General features: G+C 53.3%; 1 protein-coding gene across 1 annotated transcript; it reads right to left on the reverse strand.

Annotated features, from left to right (window-relative positions):
- Window positions 1–739: 739 nt before the first annotated feature.
- Window positions 740–17,855, reverse strand: MMRN2 (multimerin 2). The gene is made up of 7 exons (XM_033131116.1): window positions 17,633–17,855; window positions 9,351–9,479; window positions 9,157–9,263; window positions 8,975–9,055; window positions 8,058–8,222; window positions 6,126–7,901; window positions 740–3,219 (listed from the first exon to the last, which is right to left on the reverse strand). The coding sequence occupies exons 1-7, from the start codon at window positions 17,785–17,787 to the stop codon at window positions 2,834–2,836; spliced, it is 2,799 nt and encodes a 932-aa protein (XP_032987007.1). The 5' UTR covers window positions 17,788–17,855; the 3' UTR covers window positions 740–2,833.
- Window positions 17,856–18,495: the final 640 nt, after the last annotated feature.

An 18,495-nucleotide genomic window follows, 5' to 3' on the forward strand; every position in this document is an offset into this window, starting at 1 on the left:
CGAAAAAAAAAAAAATGATGGGATACCAGAGGAGCTTCAAGGGAGGAGAGAAGAGCTTTCAGAAACATTTTTTATAGACCATATACATCCCCTTCGTGGTGTTTCTGAAATAAAGGTTGGGAGTTATTTTGACATTGTGTTGTAGTTTGTGGAGGCGTGCCTCTAGATTGATTCCCATGGGTCTTGATTGTAGTAAGGTTACAGGTGTCTGCGTAAGGGAGCTTCCTGCCTCCAGAGGGTCAGGAGCTACCCTGACTGGGGGCTCAGGATGACGTGCACTGGTCTGAGCGAGGCCGAGGCCACTGCTGCTGGCTGCTTAGCACAGGCAAGGATGACGGGACTGGCTGCCTGCTGCCTTGACTGCCCCTTCTCCACCGACCGCCCCCCCAAGTGTGTGAGGGGCTGAGTCTGAGTTTGGGGGCCCCCTGAAATCACTCCCTTCTCCCCAGTAGTCTCAAATGTTTTGGGTTATGATTTCCTATTGCTATTTCATTTTATACTTGATTCCATCTACTTCCTACATTTTAGGAATGACTAAAATTTCCTGATCTGCTTATGGTATCCTTTCTTGTTTTTCAATGGTATTTTATTTTTTCCATCAGGTTTGGGGAGGTATGATATCAATGTGTACTCAGTGAGCTGTCTTGTTGAGGACGAGTGAAGGGTATTTTAACATTGACCTGGAGTAACAGGGCATCAACTTGTAAGGCAGTGAAAAGGGTATTAGATGCCTTACTGGAGATAAGAAACCTATCAAATGAACTTTAGAATTCATGCTGAGCTGGAGTCCTAATGGTAGAAGTGTTAAAACAGAAAATTTGCACTGAAATTTGATATCAAGTTTTTGTGAAATTTGCATGCAAAACACCCTACCTATAAGAACCATTGTTTCTCTAGTTCTCATCCCATGAACTTTTCTGGAGTGACTCATCCATGCTGCTGGCAGAGCTTAGCAATTAGCAGTTCTCTGTATAACACTTCTCTGGAAGAGCACCCGCTGCATGAGGGTTGGAGGACATGTGTCCTTTCTAGAGGAGATCAATTTACTCTGCTTATTATGTGCAATAAATTCCAAATGAAAATCTTGAATGATAAGACTTCATTACCCTAATGTTTCCACTTAGTCATCAGCACGGCCTGACCAATAATAGCAATACTGGGCAGAAAGCAGACATGGCCGTGGTCTTTCGGGCAGCGAGGGTGACCTGGTACTGGCTTTCTGACTGTTGGTCTGAAGTGGCCCACATACGTCATGCCTTGGGTCAGGATTCGTCTTGGCACCTGAGAGCTGCACTGGGCAAAAGGCCCTGGCCAGAGGGAAGGGCAGGGAGGTGAAAGCTAAACTTGTGGTCAAGATAATAAAATACCAAAATACTGAATGAGAGCTGTTAGCCTAACCACCTCACACTACAGATGGAAAAAAGTTCATAAAAGCTCGTGATTTAGCCCAGTGTCAAACCGTCAGTGGGAGGGGTAGCCTGGCATACTGTTCCTTTTAACACTGAGCACACTGAACTTAGTGGTAAATAAATTCTGAAGGACAATGACTTGAATTAATGACCCTTAGAAAATATGAGAAGGGCTAGAACCGTGTTAACCCTGACGACCAACTCCTATCCTTTTTCATTACCCAGCCCGATCTGATTTTCTTATGGAGAAGAGTATATGCAACAAATATTGAATAGCTACTGCCAAAATAAAAACATTTTCTGACAACTAGATGACTGATTTCTCAAGCCTCTTTTCTCTTCAATCTGTAATTTTTTGAAAACCGCATGTTGGTATCGCAGGAGTAATTACAACTCTGAGCTGTGCTGTCTAATCCAATATCGATGCCAGGGCCTACTACACAGGCCCCTGAGTGTTGTTTTATGTAGAATTCGCGGAAATTGTGAAGTAAATATGGCCTGGAATAATGAAAATCACATTTATCCCAAACAGTTTCATGTTGTCCCACATTTCTACCTGCTTTACCAAATCGTCTTGCTCTCCACAAGTACACCAGGCAGAGATTTGAAGGGCGTTGCTTTATTCCAAAGGTGATGAAATTGAGGGAAATTTTTACAGTCTGCTTTCACTTCCTCCCTCAGCTCCCTTCCTGGTAGAGATGCTAATATGCATTAGGGCGGCCATAAACTATTGGAGGGAGTAAAAAGGTGAAAGCTATACACATTTCAGGTCGTGTCTGGCATGTCTTGGCCTTTATCCCGTATGAGGCAGGGAGAAAACGAAGTGAAATTAAAGTGACAGATAAATTCAAGGAAGGACTGAAACTAAGGTGAAGATACTAATTGTATTTCCCTTGGTTAACTCAAGCAGGCCCTTGTCTCCAAAACCAAACGGGTTGGTTTTGTCCTACTGCCCTGTAGTGGTTGGAGACTGGTTTCCAATATTGTCCAAAATGTCACCTCTATTTTAAACATATTATTTCTGGGAAAGAATCATTTTCTCGCATAAGATTAGGGAGACAAGGAATTGGAAGAAAAGTTTCGTGTTGTACAGAAGTTTAAACCACAGGAGAAGCAAAACCCCAGAGAAGCTGGAGAGCAGCGGGTGTGGTAAATTGCTGAAGCCAAGCCAAGCTGCCCCAGCAGGCACACACCACGTCATGGTGCACGCTTGCCTGGACCAGTCCTGCCCAGAGAATTCCAGTCCTTCTCATTCGTTAAGAAATACCCAAACCCAGTGCATCTAGAGGGAGGCCCACTGTCTGCAGAAGGTTTCCGGAGAAGAGCTAGACCAATTGGATGGTCTCCAGACCAACCCTGGCCAAAGCCCCAGGCCAAGGAGAGCTGGGCAAGTCCACATCGTCTGGTCAGAGCTGGCCCAGTGTTCAGGTCTTGAACATCAGAAAGCCACCAAATGCAGTCCCCGATGGGCTCCTCTTTATTACTGATCCTTGGGTTAACTCAAACCAGACTCGCTCACCCTTTTGCAGCTCAGCGATAGCAAAGGTTGTTGCTGTGCTTCCACCTCTCTGCTCCTCAGTGGTACAGACAGGGGTCCGATGGTGACCTCCAAATACCAGCTGCCCGGTGCCTGGCCCTGGGCCAAATTCAATGCTCACTGCAAACAGGTAGATCCCACGCTCAGGGGCTCGGAAGTAGCCATCTTCCGGGAAGTAGCTGCTGCCAATGTTGATGTAAGTAGAGTTGAACTTCACTGTCTGCAGAGTAGATGTCCCTTCTGAAAAGCTGGCGTAGAAGGCCACAGGGGAGCCTGGAACGCAGGAGGAAAGTACTCAGTGAATCAGTTCCTCACTCCCTTGGAGGGGAAATTCAACCCCGGGACCTGCCTTCTTCACCTTATTAATGTGAGAAATGGGTCATTATTGCTAAATAACCTATGTATTCCCAATAGCAATGTATCTCACAGTGGGAGCCAACGGGCCAATTCTTAGTATTTCACTAGTTGAGAGAAAGGAAAACACAAGTCTGTTGTCTCTACTGGTGTATGTTTTTAAAAGCACTTTCTTGTTTGATCTCTTTTCCTTCCAACATCCTTGAGACATAAGTAGCCCTGACTGAGGAAACTTCAACTTTTCAGAGCTTAACTGGTCCAAGGCTACGTGGCTTGTCAATGGCAGGCTGGGACAGGAACTCAGGTCTCTGACTTCCAAACTGCTGCCACCTGCTAGGGATCTTGAGAAACCCAAGGGAAAGACAGAAAATACACTGATCCTCAAGCTAACAATGCTAACACTGAGATAACGAAGGAACAGTGAGGAGTGGTTCCTACTGGATGTTTGGCACAGGACCTTAGAGAGAGAAGGAAACAGCAGGTGGGACCAGGGAAGAAAAGCCTTTTCACACTGGTCATCTTAATATTTTCAAAATGTTGCACAGAGCCCTGGAGTTACAGATGGAGAAACAGGCCCAGAAAGGGAAAGCTTGCTCCGGATGACACTGATAAATTACCAAATTGGGAGCTGTCCTTGGATGTCCTCATTTCTGGTGCTCTTCCCACTTGAAGAAGCACTTTAGGCAGATAAGTAAGACAGAGTCAGAGGCAGCCCTCTGTGTAGAGGGAGAAGGTACAGTGAGGAAGGGGTGGCTGGGCTGCCTGGCCAAGATGCTCAGGCAGGGACAGGAACAGGAGAGGGGACAGGAAGGGTGAGTCCCACTAGGGTTCCAACCAGGACAAAGACCTTGGCACTGAAGAGGTCACGCTTCTCGTGCTCCCTCAACACGTGGGTACATGTGCTCACTCTCCTCCCTCTCTCTCCTTTTCCCCCTCTCCCTCCCTCTGTTGAGAAGAAGCTTCCCGTTTCTCAGGAGATGATACCAAGGCCTAAAGGAGGAACAATGGAGGAACAATTTGCATAGCAGTTAGTGACTTAGGTCCCAGAACTAGTGCCCCAGCTATTTGGCTCCCAGTCCAGCAATAGCCTTGTGGATGACAAAATTTTGCTCTTCTCTAGTTCTGGGAGATTTTCTGAGAATTAGAGTTCAGAATAGCGTTCCTATTTGTGTAAGATTGTGTCACATTCAAAGGCCCGCCGCTGGCCCTGCAGTTCCCCCAGCACCCAGGAGGTGGGGCGCTCGCCCAACTGAAGGAAGGCCGGCCTAGGAGCGCCCTCTTCCGGTGCTTGGTCCCCATGCACCCGTTGGAGCCAGCCTGACTGTGGTTTGCCCTTGAGCTGTAGAGGGAGCCCCCACCCAGCCAGTGGGCCCAACGAGCTCTCAGAAGGAAGAGTTGTACTTCCTTATTTGCTAGCAGGCAAACTGAGAATGGGCTTCTCCGCAGGGCATAAATTCAAGCCCTATGGCCTGCTTGCAAGACAAATAAGGGGGAATTTTTAATTTTAAGGAAAAAATACTTTTGAAATAAAATATTATAGTGGTGAACTCAGATTCCTAACCCATCAGGCGATTGAGGACTTGCAGCACTCCCAAGTGGAAAAAAGATCAAAGAGTGGGCTCAACCTCAGCGCTGAAAATGCTGGGGAAACGAGAAAACATTGATTGCTTTCTACTAAATGTTAAGCCTTGTGCTAGGTATTTGGTAAATGCATCTGTTCATCTTCGTAACAACCCTTTGATGTAGATGTGATTCTCCCATTTTATGGAGGGAGAAACTGAGACAAGTGGTGCTAGAGACTGTGCTCTGTTCACTGCCCCCAGGGAGACACAGGGGCCATAATGGAGGGTTAGTGGGAGCAGGGCCGGCGTGGGGTGGCACCTTCAGTAAGGATGTCCCACATGCCAGGCTACAGCAGGGTACAGATAGCCCACATGGTAGCCTTGTATCTAGCCCCATGTCAAGGAGGTGGCCATAACCCTAAGGCCAGCCTCTGGCAGGGGAAAGTCACTTGAAGCACAGAGCCTAGTGGGCCCCTTCCCAGGGCCACACTTGGGGAGGGGATGGGAAGGCTGGCTGCACATCACTTCAGCCTCAGAACCAGCTTCCCAGGTCCAGGTCCCCAGGGCCCTGCAGGGACCAGCCATCGAGGACCTTTCCCAGGGGAAGAGCCAGCACTTTAGAGACAGCTGGACTGGGTTCAGGGCTCCTCCGTGCCTCTCACTAGCTGTGTGAGCAGGATCCTTCCCCTGCCAGAGTCTCAGTTTCAGTGAGATGGTAGTGATACTGCATTGCTGAGCTGCTGTGATGAGTCAACATGGCAAAGCCCAAGAAGAGCATTGCAGGGTACCTGGTGCCAGGCAGAAAAATGGGTCAACTGTTAGCAGAATGAGCACCTTTCAGGATTCACCTCTTGTGGGGTGCTGCTACGGGTTAAAGACACCTGGAGGTGTGAAGTGGGGTGAGTGAAGAGCTGAGGCGGAGGGATTTGAGGTGTGGCATGGGAGAAAAGGATGCATTCCTCTCCCTACTATATAGTTAGAGTGGCAGGCAGCCAGCCATGTATATATGAGCCTCACAGGTTTACATGGAGGGGCTCAGCCTGCTCACTGAGGGCTGGTTCTCGTGATTTCTACCTCCTTATACTCAGGGAACTTAAGATGTCCCTTGCCCTGAACGGAAGGTGGAATAAGGGCAAGGCCAGCCCTAAGGAGTCATGAGTACCATCCTGTTCTTTCATCTCCGCCACCTCTGAGGCAGAAGAGCTGCTTGCAGACAGCCCTGTCTTCCTAGACTCACCCAGTCTCCCTGGGCCAGGAACTCACCTGCCTTGTGGAGCTCTGCTTCAAGGGCACCCAGCACTGGCCCTTTGACATGGACATCCGCCAAAGGCTCCACTTGCTTCTTGTCCCTCCTCCGGAGGGCTTCCAGATCTTTCTGCTTCTTCTTCCCTTTCCTGCTCAGCATGGCCTGAAGTTTCCCTAGGTCCAGGCTGACGTTGGCTGCCACAAGCGCTTGGAAGTTTCCAAAGAGGCTGTAGAAGAGCTGCTGGTGCTGCTCCAGGCGGCGCTGGGTGGTAGAGAGTGCTCCTTGGAGGTCCTCCAGAGAGCCATTGAGGGCGGAGGCCCAGGAGGTGTCACAGCACTGCCCCAGACGCTTGATGTCGGAGCCCAAGCGCTGGAGCTCCTGTGCCATCCGTTCCGGCTCCGTCTCATTGGCCTCCTCTGGCGCGGCATCGTGGCTGGGCTCCAGGTGTTCGGGGCCCTGCCTGCCACCCGCTGCCGCCTGCTCCAGGGCCGTCACCCTGGCGGCCAATGCAGCCCAGCCAAGTGCCTGCTCATGCAGCCCACTGGCTGCGTCCTGCAGCCCTGTGCGGATCTGTTCGTAGCGCAGGGGCAGCGGGCCAGGTGCCTCCTCGGACATCTCCTCCATCACCTCCTCCCCAAAGAGGGCGCCCAGCACGGCCTCGTGCCGCAGCGCGTCCTCCAGCAGGGCCTCGAAGGAGCTGTGCAGCTTGCCGACCTCATGGCGGAGCTCGCCTTCAGAGGCCCTCAGCGCGACCGCCTCGCCACTCAGAGCCTGAAGCTGGCTCCGGAGCCGCGCTCTGTCGGCGCGTGCCCTCTCGCCCTCTGCCTGCTGTGCATCCACCTCCAGCGACAGGGCGGCCACTGTGCCGCTCAGGGCCTGCAGAGAGGAGCCGTCCCGCTGGTGCCGCTCGTCCAGGCTTACCTGGGTCTCCTCCAGGGCACGTGTGGTGTCCCTCTGGCCTTCTCGGATGATATCCAGATCAAAGTAAAGCTTCTGGCAGTTGCAATCCTTGACATACTTGATGAGGTCAGCATGGCCACCCTGCAGGTGCTGGAGGGTGAGGTTGAGCTCCAGGAGCTGCCGCTCAATCTCCTCCTTGTTCTCCTCCATGATCAGCGACTTCTCCATCAGGATCACACGCAGCTCACGCAGTGCCGTGTGGTTCACCTGCAGCTCTTCCATCTGCCGCTCCACCTTGCTGATCTGATCAAAGGTCTCATCAGATTCGGAATACAGTTCCTTGATCTCATCCACATGCCTGGCCAGTGTTGCCCTCATGTCTGCCAGGATGCTCTGTAACTCATCTTCCCTGCGGCTGGTGGCCAGGTGGAGAGCGGAGAGGTTCCTCTGCAGCTGGCTCAGCCTGGCCTGCAGGCTCTCTGGCTCCGGCCTTGCCGCAGCCCCTGCCGCTGCGGCTACCACGCTGCCATTGGACCCCAGATGCTCCTGGGCCTTAAGGATCCTCTTCAACTTGGTGTCCACATTGGCCTGGACCTCAGAGAGGGATTGGTGCAGGGAGAGTTGCTGGGCGTGCAGGCGGTCTTCCGTGTCCTGCTGCAGCTGACCTATCTTCTGGGTGTTCTCCTGGACCTTGGTCTCAAATTTGGCACCAAGCTCCTGGACGTCAGCCCTGGGTACGGCACTCTCCTGAAGCATCTTGATGGCCTGTCGGTTGGTCTCCACATCAAGAGATAGGTTTCTTATGGCCTGGGAGAGGCTGTGCAGGCTTTGGTTTAAGCTACTCCAGATGGGGTTGAAATGCAGCACTTGCTCCAAGGGTCTGCCAGGAAACTCTGCAACAGATGCACGTTTTGACCGAGCCCCGCTGGAGCAGACACCCTCCCCAGGCAGGGCCTATAGAAGGGGGTCCTCTGAAGGTCGGCCTCCCCTCCCACTCGTCCCCTTGGATGTGATCAGGTTCTTCCTCAGCCCATGTGCCTGCCACTCACCAGGCTCCGTCTGATTTGCCTCAGTCATTACAGCTGTGAGGTTGCTCGCCGGGGCCTTCCACAGGCCTGGGAGGCTGTCAGCCATGTGGTGAATGTCATTCTGGAGATCTCCCAGCAGGTGTTCCTGCTGCACCACAAGGTTGCTGGTCTCTGCAACTGGGTGGCCTAAAGATACATGAGGAATAAAGGTTGAGGGCTAACTCTCCACAGGCCTGGGAAGATCATAAGATACAGAGATTTCAGGGTTGAGAGCAGAGAGAGAGGTGTATACTGATGTCCTTTGAGCAGGAGCTTAGAAGCTTTTAGCCCCAGATGAGCAAATACGTGGTAAATGAGCTCTCACCTTGCCACCCACGTCCACAGCAGACATGACTAATCAATCATGGCACACTTTCCTCCTCAGTCACATGGACGTTACCTCTCAATATCATTCTAGACAGCCCTTGTTAACAGATAGCAGTTCACCACATGGTAAAACTTGTTTGCCACCCCAACCTTGGCCCAGCCTTGAAAGGCCCCACAAGTGGGGTCTCTTGGTGGTTTCTGTCTGCTGACTCAAGAACAGGGACAGCGTGCCTTCCTGGCTGTTGGGGGGCAGGGCTATTGGCAGGCTTCTTCCAGGCCATGGGAGCTTGTACAGTTCAGGGGGCAAGGCAGGTGCCAGATAAAACTGTCCTTCCCAGAAAATGGGGTAAAGAAAAGGGTGCATGTGCTCTGCAAGCAGGCAGGTCACTGAGGGCCCTGTGGACCTGGCCTCCTTGGTGTGGGATGGGGTGACGCAGGGCCAGAGGGGCCTTTGCTGATTCTGGGGGCAGTTTTCCTGAAATGGCACCACGCTATCAGAGGAGAAAGGGCTTGGGCACATGGGTTCTTTCTGCCTGCCGGCCCCTCCTGCCCCTTCCACGAAAGCAACGTACCGGGTTCAAAGCCAACTTCTCCACCCCAAGGCTCCTGGAGGCCATCACCCGGGTCTGCAGGCTCAGGGATCACAGTGGGATCTGAAGAGAGGAGGCATCAGACGTTGACCCCAAGAGGTCAGAGGAGTGCATGGCCTCTGGGGTCAGAAGTTGAGGCAGGAGGAGGCCACAGGGAGCCCTACCATGGTGCTGGCAGTCAGAGCCAGCAAAGCCCGGGCAGCACCTCCAGGCCACGGAGGCCAGCACCTTCTGCTTGACCTGGTACACCGGCTTGTGGGCCATGCGGTACCTGGAGGAAGAGAGCCAGCTCAGCGACCCTGGGATGAGCCAGGGGAAGAACTGGATTGATTGCCTACCCTGCCCTGCCCCCACTCACATGACTTTGACGTTCTGGCAGTCGGGAGCCCCCTGTAGACATGGCAGCTGTGAGTGGACGAGGAATTTCTCTGTTTTGCAAGCCGCTACAAAGGTGACCAGCCTGGATATCTGGTAGGGGCACCAGTTACTGGAAAAATCAAGCCAGAGGAGAGGGCTGCTGAGCCATGCCCAGGCACCCCACAACCCTTCCTAAAGGTCAACGAGGGTGCCAGGACAGAGTGCCCCACCCCACCTCCCTGCCCCACCCATGCCAGGAATTCTGGAATCCATTAGCCTGAGAAGGGAGTGTTCTGCATTATTCATCCCTCAGCTCCAGAGCAAGAGCTCCACAAACCCTGCCTGCAACTATTTCACTGTTTTCCAGGAACAGCACAAAGAGGCTGAGGAGCCCCTCAAAAGGCACACAGCAAAATTAGCCACAGAGGCAGGAAGGGCTCTCACTGTTTCTCTTGGTGCTAGGGAGGCAGCGTAGTGCCGCTGGGCCTGGAGAGTCCTGGATTTGAATCCCTCACACTTTCTAGCTGGGTGAGCTGGAGGGCGGTACTTAGGGAGTTTCCATGCTCCGTGTCTCCAGGGGAGATTGTAATACCCTCCTCCAAGTGGATGGCTCCTGACAAGAGTTTAATGGACACTGTAGCACTGACCCAGCAGCCTCCCCCTTTACCTCTCACATCTTTCTTCACCAGAGACCCAGCAGGGAGGGCACCTGCTCCCTGGTCATGCTGCATTATGGCCATTATGGAAATGGACTTTCAAAGAGTTGTAGGCAAAGGCAGCTGGGCCGAGCAGTCCCTTCTCTGGGAAAGGTCACCCACACCGAGGTCCTACAGGGTGGCTGGGGGTCATGCTCAGCATCCTGAACACCGGGAGACAGCCCCTCCTTCTGTGTCCCTTGAGGTCCAGGACTGGGGAGGTGCTCACTGCTGATTCAGCCTGAGCTCCCTGACCCAGGGGCAGACTTGATAGGCTCAGTAGAAGCCCTTCGCTGGCAGGCAGCTCCCAGAGCAGAGCTCTCCAGAGCTGCAAGTGACAATGACTTCCACGGTTCGTTCAGCTCAGCACCTCTTGGGCACCAGGTGCTGGGCTCAAGCTCAGCAGCACCCAGTGCCAATAGGAAAGTGCAGCCCTTCCCTTCAGGGTCGCAAGGCAATCTCAGATGGTGTGACAGCTGCTAGGACCTGGGGACACTTTCAGGATGAGGTGAAAATTGTGCTGTGTGAAGCACCAGGAGCTGTGACAGAGGTATGTGGCCTTACAGAGGCGCAGAGGGTGGGGGCTGCAGAGGAGAGGCTGCAAAGGTAAGAAGCCAGACCACGGAGGCCTTGAGTGCCAGCTGAGGCGTTGAACTTGAAGGCATGGGAAGTCATGGAGGGGTCCAAGCAGGGAAGTGATATGAACGAGCCACCCTTTCCTGTTCGTGGGTGCAGCAGGGAAGGAGGGGGAGAGATATAGATGGTTGTGTCAGGATTCTAGGTCAGAGATGCTTACACTGGATGATGGTGGTTGATATGGAGAGAAATGGCCACAGTTATGAGCTATTAGGAAGCAATGTTCAGGGGCATTGGAGACGCAGTGGCTTTGGGGCTGGGCTTTTCCTTCTCTGGGTCTGATCTCTGTTGTGGGTCATCAGGCACCCTCACCCAAGGACGTTCCTGAGGAGGGTGGGAAAGGATTGAGGTGAGCTGAGGGACCATGTCTATTTTGAGTGCAGAGACCCTCCCTGCCCAGCCTGCTTTCCCAGTCAGCTCCCAGAAGTCTGGCAGCCAGCCTTTCTCCTCTTGGCTGCAGGCTGAAAAAGCTTGTTAGGAAGATGACCCTGCTCGAGAGGAAAGCCCTACAGACACTGTCATCACAGGTTCCACCAGTGAAACAGTCCCACAGAGCAACCTATAACAAAACAGATCAGAAAGCCCCATCCATACACCCAGCTTCCAATCACCTTCTCAGTCTCTACTCTTGAGTGGCAGACATCCAAGGATGACCCCTAAGGAAAATCTCTCTTATAAAAGAGGGAGGTCAAAACTGGAGGTCAAAACTGGAGCAACTGGAAAAAATCAACTTGGAGAAATCCAAGACTGAGGAGGGCCAAGACACCTTACCCCAAATTTGCATTAATATTCCCAGATTGATAAGAGATCTCACTGCATCCACAAAATAAGAACAGAAAGCTATAAAAAGGGCGACAACAGAAAAGAACCCTTGGGAATTAAAAATATAACAGTAGAAATGTAATAAAAATGTCAGAGGGTGGAGTTAAAGAAATTTCCCTAAAAGAAGAGCAAACAGAAAGATGGACAGTAGGAGAAAAAGAATCAGAAAAATAGAGGACCAGTGTTGGAAATCCAACATCTAAACAATAGGAGTTCCAGAAAGAGAGAACAAAGAGAACAAAAGGACAAAATCATAGATGAAAAACACCAAATACTTCAGAAGTGAAGGACTTGGATTTTCAGATTCAAACGGCCCTCGATACGATGAAAATAAACTCACATCAAAGCACATCATCATGACATTTTAGAACTCTGGAAACGAAAATGAGTCTACACTTTCCAGAGAAAAAAACCAAGACTAACACACACATGAGTGCACATGTGCACACACACACACACACACACACACACACACACCCCAGTAATTAGAATGGCCTTGATCGTCTCGACAGCAATACTGGAAACTAGAACACAGTGGAGAATTGCCTTTAAAATACTGAAGGAAAATTATTTCCAGTGTAGAATCCAACACCTAGCTTAATCGTCCGTCAAGGTAAGGAGAGCAGAATAAAGACATTCCCAACATGCCAGGTTTCAAAACATCCTCCTCCCCAAAACCCCTTATCAGGAAGCCACTAGAGCAGTGGTTCTCAGTCTTGCCACCAAATCTTTACATCAACACTATCGTGTGGCACTCTAAAAAATAAGAGCCTCTGGACCCCACCCCAGGCCAGTTAAATGAGATTCTCTGGGGTTGGGACCTGGGCATCTGCACTTTAAAGTTCTCTGAGTCATCCCAAGACACTGCCCAGGAGAGTACCATTGTGCCAGAAGTGCTCCACCAAAATGAGAGAGAACACCAATGAGGAGGAAAGCGCGGCATCAGGAAACAGGAGTGCCAACAGGGAGTCCCCAGGGAGATGGTGCAGGGAGAGCCCAGGAGCAGGACAATGGGGGCGGTGGGTGAGAGGCCCAGTCCAGACTGGAGCACAGCTGCAGCTCTGAAAGAGGAGGTGTCTCCAAGGAGACACAGGTGGTCAAACACCTGACACGAATGAAAGGTGAGCTCAGGTGTGGGCCACTGGCTGAGAGTTTGGAATGTGACAAAGACACAGAAAACTAAGCAAAAGGGAAAAAAAGACAATTGTTTCCTCCGGGGAAAACCAAAAGTACACATGGGGGGATAAAACGATTCATAGTTTTTTGTCAAGCCTCGACTCTAAGTAGCATACATAGTCATATGAATGTAAATACTCAAAATGACAATATGGGAGAATGATGGATAGGAAGTGTGTGCACGCGTGTGTGTGCATGCGTGCACGCTCATACACATATATGCATGCATGTGGGGTTGGGGTACGGAGTAGGAATGAGGGCTGAATCATAGGTAATGCTGCTTCCCAAGAAGCAGCCATATAAGTGTGTTATTAGAGATACAGAGGCAAATGCCAAAGAGCCCCCTATAGATTTGTTAAGTCATTGCCTTTGGGGACCAGAGGGGCCTGAGCTTCTGATTGTCTCAACAAACATTGCTGAAGGTTTGACTCTACCCCCAAAGAGTCAGCAAAGTTTTTCTGTAAAGTGACAGATAGTAAATATTCTACACACAATCAACTACATGATTTGTAGGGTCCAGTGCAAAATGAAAATGCGAGTCAACAACAGAGATTAAACCAAAGTGGGGCTCTTCCGCGTGTCGTGCGCTGTGTAGACTGCTCAGGTCACATGCCCATGAGGCTGGGAACATTCACTCAACTCCGAAACAGCAGACTATAAAGGCGCTGGGCCCAGAGGTCAGCCTGCACAGACTGTTCCAAGGACCAGAAACTTCAGCCCCCACCCAACCCCCACCCTGAGCCCCATGGAAATTCCTGGAACATGGGCTCAGTCCTAGGGACAGTGTTTCTCTGAACCAGTGGTTCTCAACTGGGGAGAGGGGACTTCTCCCCAGGTGTATCTGGCAATCTCTGGAGATATTTATGGTTGTCACAACCGAGAGGGTAGGGGTACTACAGGCATCTAGTGGGTGGAGACCAAGGACGCTGCTGAGTACCCTACAATGCACACTGCACAGCCCTGCACCCCCACAACAAAGAATCAGCCAGTCTCAAATGTCAATGGGTCCAAGGTTGAGAAACACCCGCTCAAAACAAAGTGTACCCCTTGCATACTCTCTGAACTGCTCCAAAGGGTCCAGAAGGCCTGGGCCCTGGGCGTGCTGGGTCTGGTCCAGCGTGCCAGGGAGTGACTGGGACTTTCCAGCTCGAGCTCCTGGAACTGGAATCAATTCTGCCCACCCTTCCTGCCCAGGAACTTTCTCTCCTGACCAGCCCGAATCTCGAGCTCCAGCAATCGCTATTCTCCCTGCCCACACTGCCCCCCCCCTTGGCAGCACCATACCCTTGGCACAGTGCAGGCTGCTGGCCCAGAAGCCCTGGGAACATTCCTGACCTTTGCTTTGGTTTCCTCCAGCTCTTGGCAGCTTCTTGCTGGCCCTCTGAGCCCGTGCGCCCAGCCCAACCCCCTGAGACTCCCCATTTTTCTCACTGCCTCCTGGTCTCAGGCCTGCACCCTCTTTGTGCTTTCATCTCACAATGGTGTACTGAGGCAGGCGCCAGCCTAGAAATAAGTGTGGGGGTCCTCCAGCTGCGGTTGGGCCTGCCCTGGGCTTCTGACATGGCCCCGACCTGATACGTAGCCCCAGGCAGGGGAGAGACGGCTGAACCCCTTGAAGCTTCTAATGGGAGCTAGGAGACTGGGGCTTTCCTGCCCACCCCTCCCTGGACTCAGGGTGACCTTGAGCAAGGCTCGACTATGCTCAGGCGCTTGCGCGCCACACACACACACACACTCACACACACACACACACACACACACAGTGAGTCCTGGAGAGGTAAAGAAGATTCCCACTTCCGGCCCCTCCCAGGGCGCAGAGGGAGGGGCTATAGCGAAGGCAGAGAGCCTCTCACAGGGAAAAGGCTGTTAGCTGTGGCCTTCTGAGTTATGGATGTGCTGCTGCCATGGCCCCCTGGGACACTTAAGTGCCTCTTAACTAGCCAGTGAAACCCACCTCCAGCTGCCCCTGAAGTCTTCCCGGGGAAGGGAAGGAGGGCGTGTTCTCAGGCATGCTTGCTCTCTGAGGCTCTGAATGCAGCCAGGAGTGGGACAACTCTAGGAGGGAATTCTGCAGGGCTTTGTCTCTGTGCCAGAGCAGGGGCCACAGCAGAGCAGCCTGAGGCCCTCTCAGCATCCAGCCCAGAGCCCAGGTTCCCTGAGTGAGACTCCGGCCAGTGGGGTTTTCCCTGTGTGTGCCCAGGGCCCTGTGCCGCATACAGCAGGACTGGGGGTAGGAGGTGAGCTGAGGGCGTGGGCTCCTGTGATGTGACCCACAGCAACATGCGTAACTCCTCTGGGCCCCAGCTACAAAACTCACAAATGCTCCTTGAGCTGGGTCAGGAGAAGCTGATGCTGGCGGCTTGGGGCCAGCTGGGATGCTGGGAGCAACATCTCCGCCTACACTCCCACCTGTCTTGGGGAGACAAGACAGGACGCCTGGGATTTGCAGCCCAGCAGATGTGGTCCTTGGCTCTGACCTGTCCCTCCCACCCCAAGCCTCACAACATGTAAAGTGGAGAGAATAGTGGTGATCTCAGCACTGTCACAACAACGTGGACATGGGGCTTAGCTCGGTCCCCTCTGCAGGCTCAGTGCTGTGTCTGAAGAGTCCACACTCTAAACTGCCTCCCTCCCCACCCCCACCTGGGAGCACAAAGAGCCTCCTGCCCAACGGAGTCCAGTACCCACATTGCTGGCTCACTGGGTCCTGCCCGTAGGGGTCTCCGGGGACCTAGGAAGCACTCCACCACAGCTCTCCTCCACCCTGGAACCTGGCATAGGCACCAGCTTGTTCTGTTCAACCTTCTCTGTTCAAAGGGTCTTACTTATCTGGGTCTGTGTCCTGAGGCCTGCCCGGGCTTCAGGCCCCAGAAACAGGTGTGAAGGGCAAGTGAAGGACAGGAGGCCTGGCTCTGGCAGTCAAGTGGTGGGTCCACCGGGCTTGTAGCTCATGGTGTCGATGCCCTGATTGAGTGCGGAGTGCCTGTTCCACCTCCCCTTCCCCTGTTGCAGGAGGGGGCCTGAAGCAGCATTTCCTCTCTTGTCACAGGAGCACGGGAAGCAATCAGCCTGAGGAAGCCGAGCAGCATTTCCTTCCTTTCTCACCAGTCCCTCTGGAGGCCTCGAAAACCTGCGCTTGGCCAATGGGGACTGAAACTTCCGGGTTGTGGTGTGGAGACACAGTGGGCCTGCTGGGACCCCCTGGGTACCCCTGGGACCAGGGCTTGGGATGCCTGCCTGGGCATTCCTGGGCCAAGGTACCTTTGTGTGCACCTGCACACGCTCTGTACACACCACGGCCCCCTAGATAATGGCTGAGTGACCCCTGCAGGGAAGTCCACAAGCAGTCCAGAGGCCCACCCTCCCTGGGGCTAAGAAAATGCAGTCCCTCCCCACAGCTGAGAGGGTGGGGAGAAAGAGGACTGTCTCCCACTTTCTTCCCATTCACTGGGGCCCTTTATCCTTTCTTTTATGAAAGGGGGCAGGAGGCCCAGAGACAGAGGCGTGGAGCTAATGGCTGAGGGGAAGGAAGGCTTGGTGCTTGGCCCTGAAATCAGTGTGTCTGGGTTCCCCACCAGAGTCACCTGTGCCTCCCAGCACTGAGCAGAACTGAGGGCAGGCAAGAATGGGGTCTCTCTTGGTCCATTTTGGGGCCACTCCTCCCTCACTGAGGGTCGGTGTGCACTCGCTTACTCTCACCCTCCTGCCTCTCCCTAGTCAAATCCACATTCAGAAAGTGTCCAACAAACACATTCACCTTGAAGCATCAGAGCTGTGTAGGAGACTGTCCCTGGCAGATGCGTTCTGTAAGCCAGCAAGACGGTGAATCAATGACAGCCACGTGGGAGAATGGGTGGGAGTGAGTTGACCCTTCTGACGTTCCAAATCCATACAGATGCCCTCAATCAAGTTGTGTGTGTGTGTGTAAGGGTGTGTGTGTGTGTGTGCGCGTGCGCGTTTGGCAGCAGGTGGGGGAATAGGCACATCTGGAGGCCAGGTGTATCTGGAGGCCTCTGAGTACTCCAGAGATCAGAACCTGAGCTCTGGAGTCAGACTCAGGTCCTGGTTCAGGCTCTCCTTAGCTGTGTGACCTTGGGCCACATGCTTAGCCTCTCTGAGCTGCAGACTCCTCTGTAACTAGGGTTGTTGGGAGGATTAACTGATATAATACTTGGCAAGGTGCTTGGCCTAATAAATTGCCCCTGCTGCTGTGACTGTGGGGTACCCTAAGGGGGGAACCGTGGGCCTAGCCCCTTATCAGCAGGAGGATCCCTGGCCCTGGACAAATAGAACACTGGAAAAAAAGAGTCCTGGCCCAGTGGCAGGACCCTTCTGCCCATTCCCAGAGGGGCACTGAAGAAGAGCTCACTGGATACCCCACCTTTTTGTTCTGGAGGTGGAGCAGGGCACTGTCTCCAATCACTGCTCGCTCTCAGAGCCGGGCTGAGGACCCACACCAGTCCCCCAGGGCACTCGGATTAAAATCCAGCCCCCACCCCCAAATCTGTCCTCTGTGGCTTATGGGCCAGCCTCACCTCAGCTCAGCTTTCAGAAGTGACTTACTTCGAAGAACAGGAGCCACTGCCAGGCCGCCTGGAAACTTCCGGAACCACAGCCCCTCAGCTCCCCATGCTGGGTGGTTGATGGCAAGATGTGCTCCCACCCTGCCCAATTCCCAAGCCCATTTCCTGCCACAGGTCAGACAGACAATGTCCTATGGTCCTCAGGCTGGGCCCTAGGGTGCCCCAGTCCAGGCTGGCTGGGGGTTCCTCTTGAATGGGAGTCTGGCACTTAGCACATCATCAGAGGCACTTAGCCTCTCAGCTGTACAGCGGATAGAACATATTAGCCCATTTTACAGATAGGAACTGAGGTCCAGAGAGCCCCTGCTCTGGTTGAGCTGGGATTCAGATCCTGCACCACAATGTCCCCCAAGGCCCAGGCCCCTCCTTACCGTCCGATGGGGTCCCTGCCGATGTCCTCAGCTTCTGCCCTCCAGACCCCAGGCAGCCTGGGGCTGGGTGGATCAGAGAAACTGGCACTGGGGGCCTGGGCCCAGGCCCCCAGCATGCCCCAGCCTAGGGTCCTGAGCAGCAGTGTCAGGATCATGTTGCCAGCGGACAGACTCAGCCTTTGCCAGTGATTCCACAAACTGCTTCAAGTTAAGTCTCAGAAGGAAAAGAAAGCACAGGGACAACAAAGAGAGGAAGTGGCCTGGGCCAGCCTTCCCATTACGTCTCATCCGGCCCCCTCACATATACCCCCACCCCTTGGCCCCCATAGAGGCAGCCAACAATCCAGCTGGTTCCTACGCCCTGAGAGGACTTGGGTCAGGACCTCGGGGTGCTGGGGATGCAGGAAATTAGCCCCACTGAATATGTCCTCATGGGAGTTAGGAGAAGAGCCCAAGGGTTGAGGTGTGCGGCAGGAAGTAGTTGGTCAATCTCAGGGAACCTGCTATCCATCCGTGCTGGTGGCCAGGAAGTGGGGGGCACTTCATGCCTGCTCAATGCTTGTCATCACTAGGCTGCGGGAACCGGCAGGTGGGTGGAGGCTCAGAGGGAGAAGGGAGCTGTCTGAGGGCCACAGAGGCCAGGGCTTAGGGGAGCCCTTGTGGGCCCCACCCTGGCCCCTCCATTTGGCCTCTCCACAGCTCCAGGACGGGGGCTCCACAGTGAGTGGCTGGGCAGCCCATGCCAGTCTGGGAGGTTGGCCACTCTTGCCTGACAGGACTGTATGGCCCTGACCCCTACCCTACCTGGGACACTGGTAGCACAGGCGCCTCCCTTCTCTGATCTCTCTCTGCCCCAGATGTCA

The sequence above is a fragment of the Rhinolophus ferrumequinum genome, chromosome 16 (assembly GCF_004115265.2).
Source record: "Rhinolophus ferrumequinum isolate MPI-CBG mRhiFer1 chromosome 16, mRhiFer1_v1.p, whole genome shotgun sequence".
Lineage (NCBI taxonomy): Eukaryota > Metazoa > Chordata > Mammalia > Chiroptera > Rhinolophidae > Rhinolophus > Rhinolophus ferrumequinum.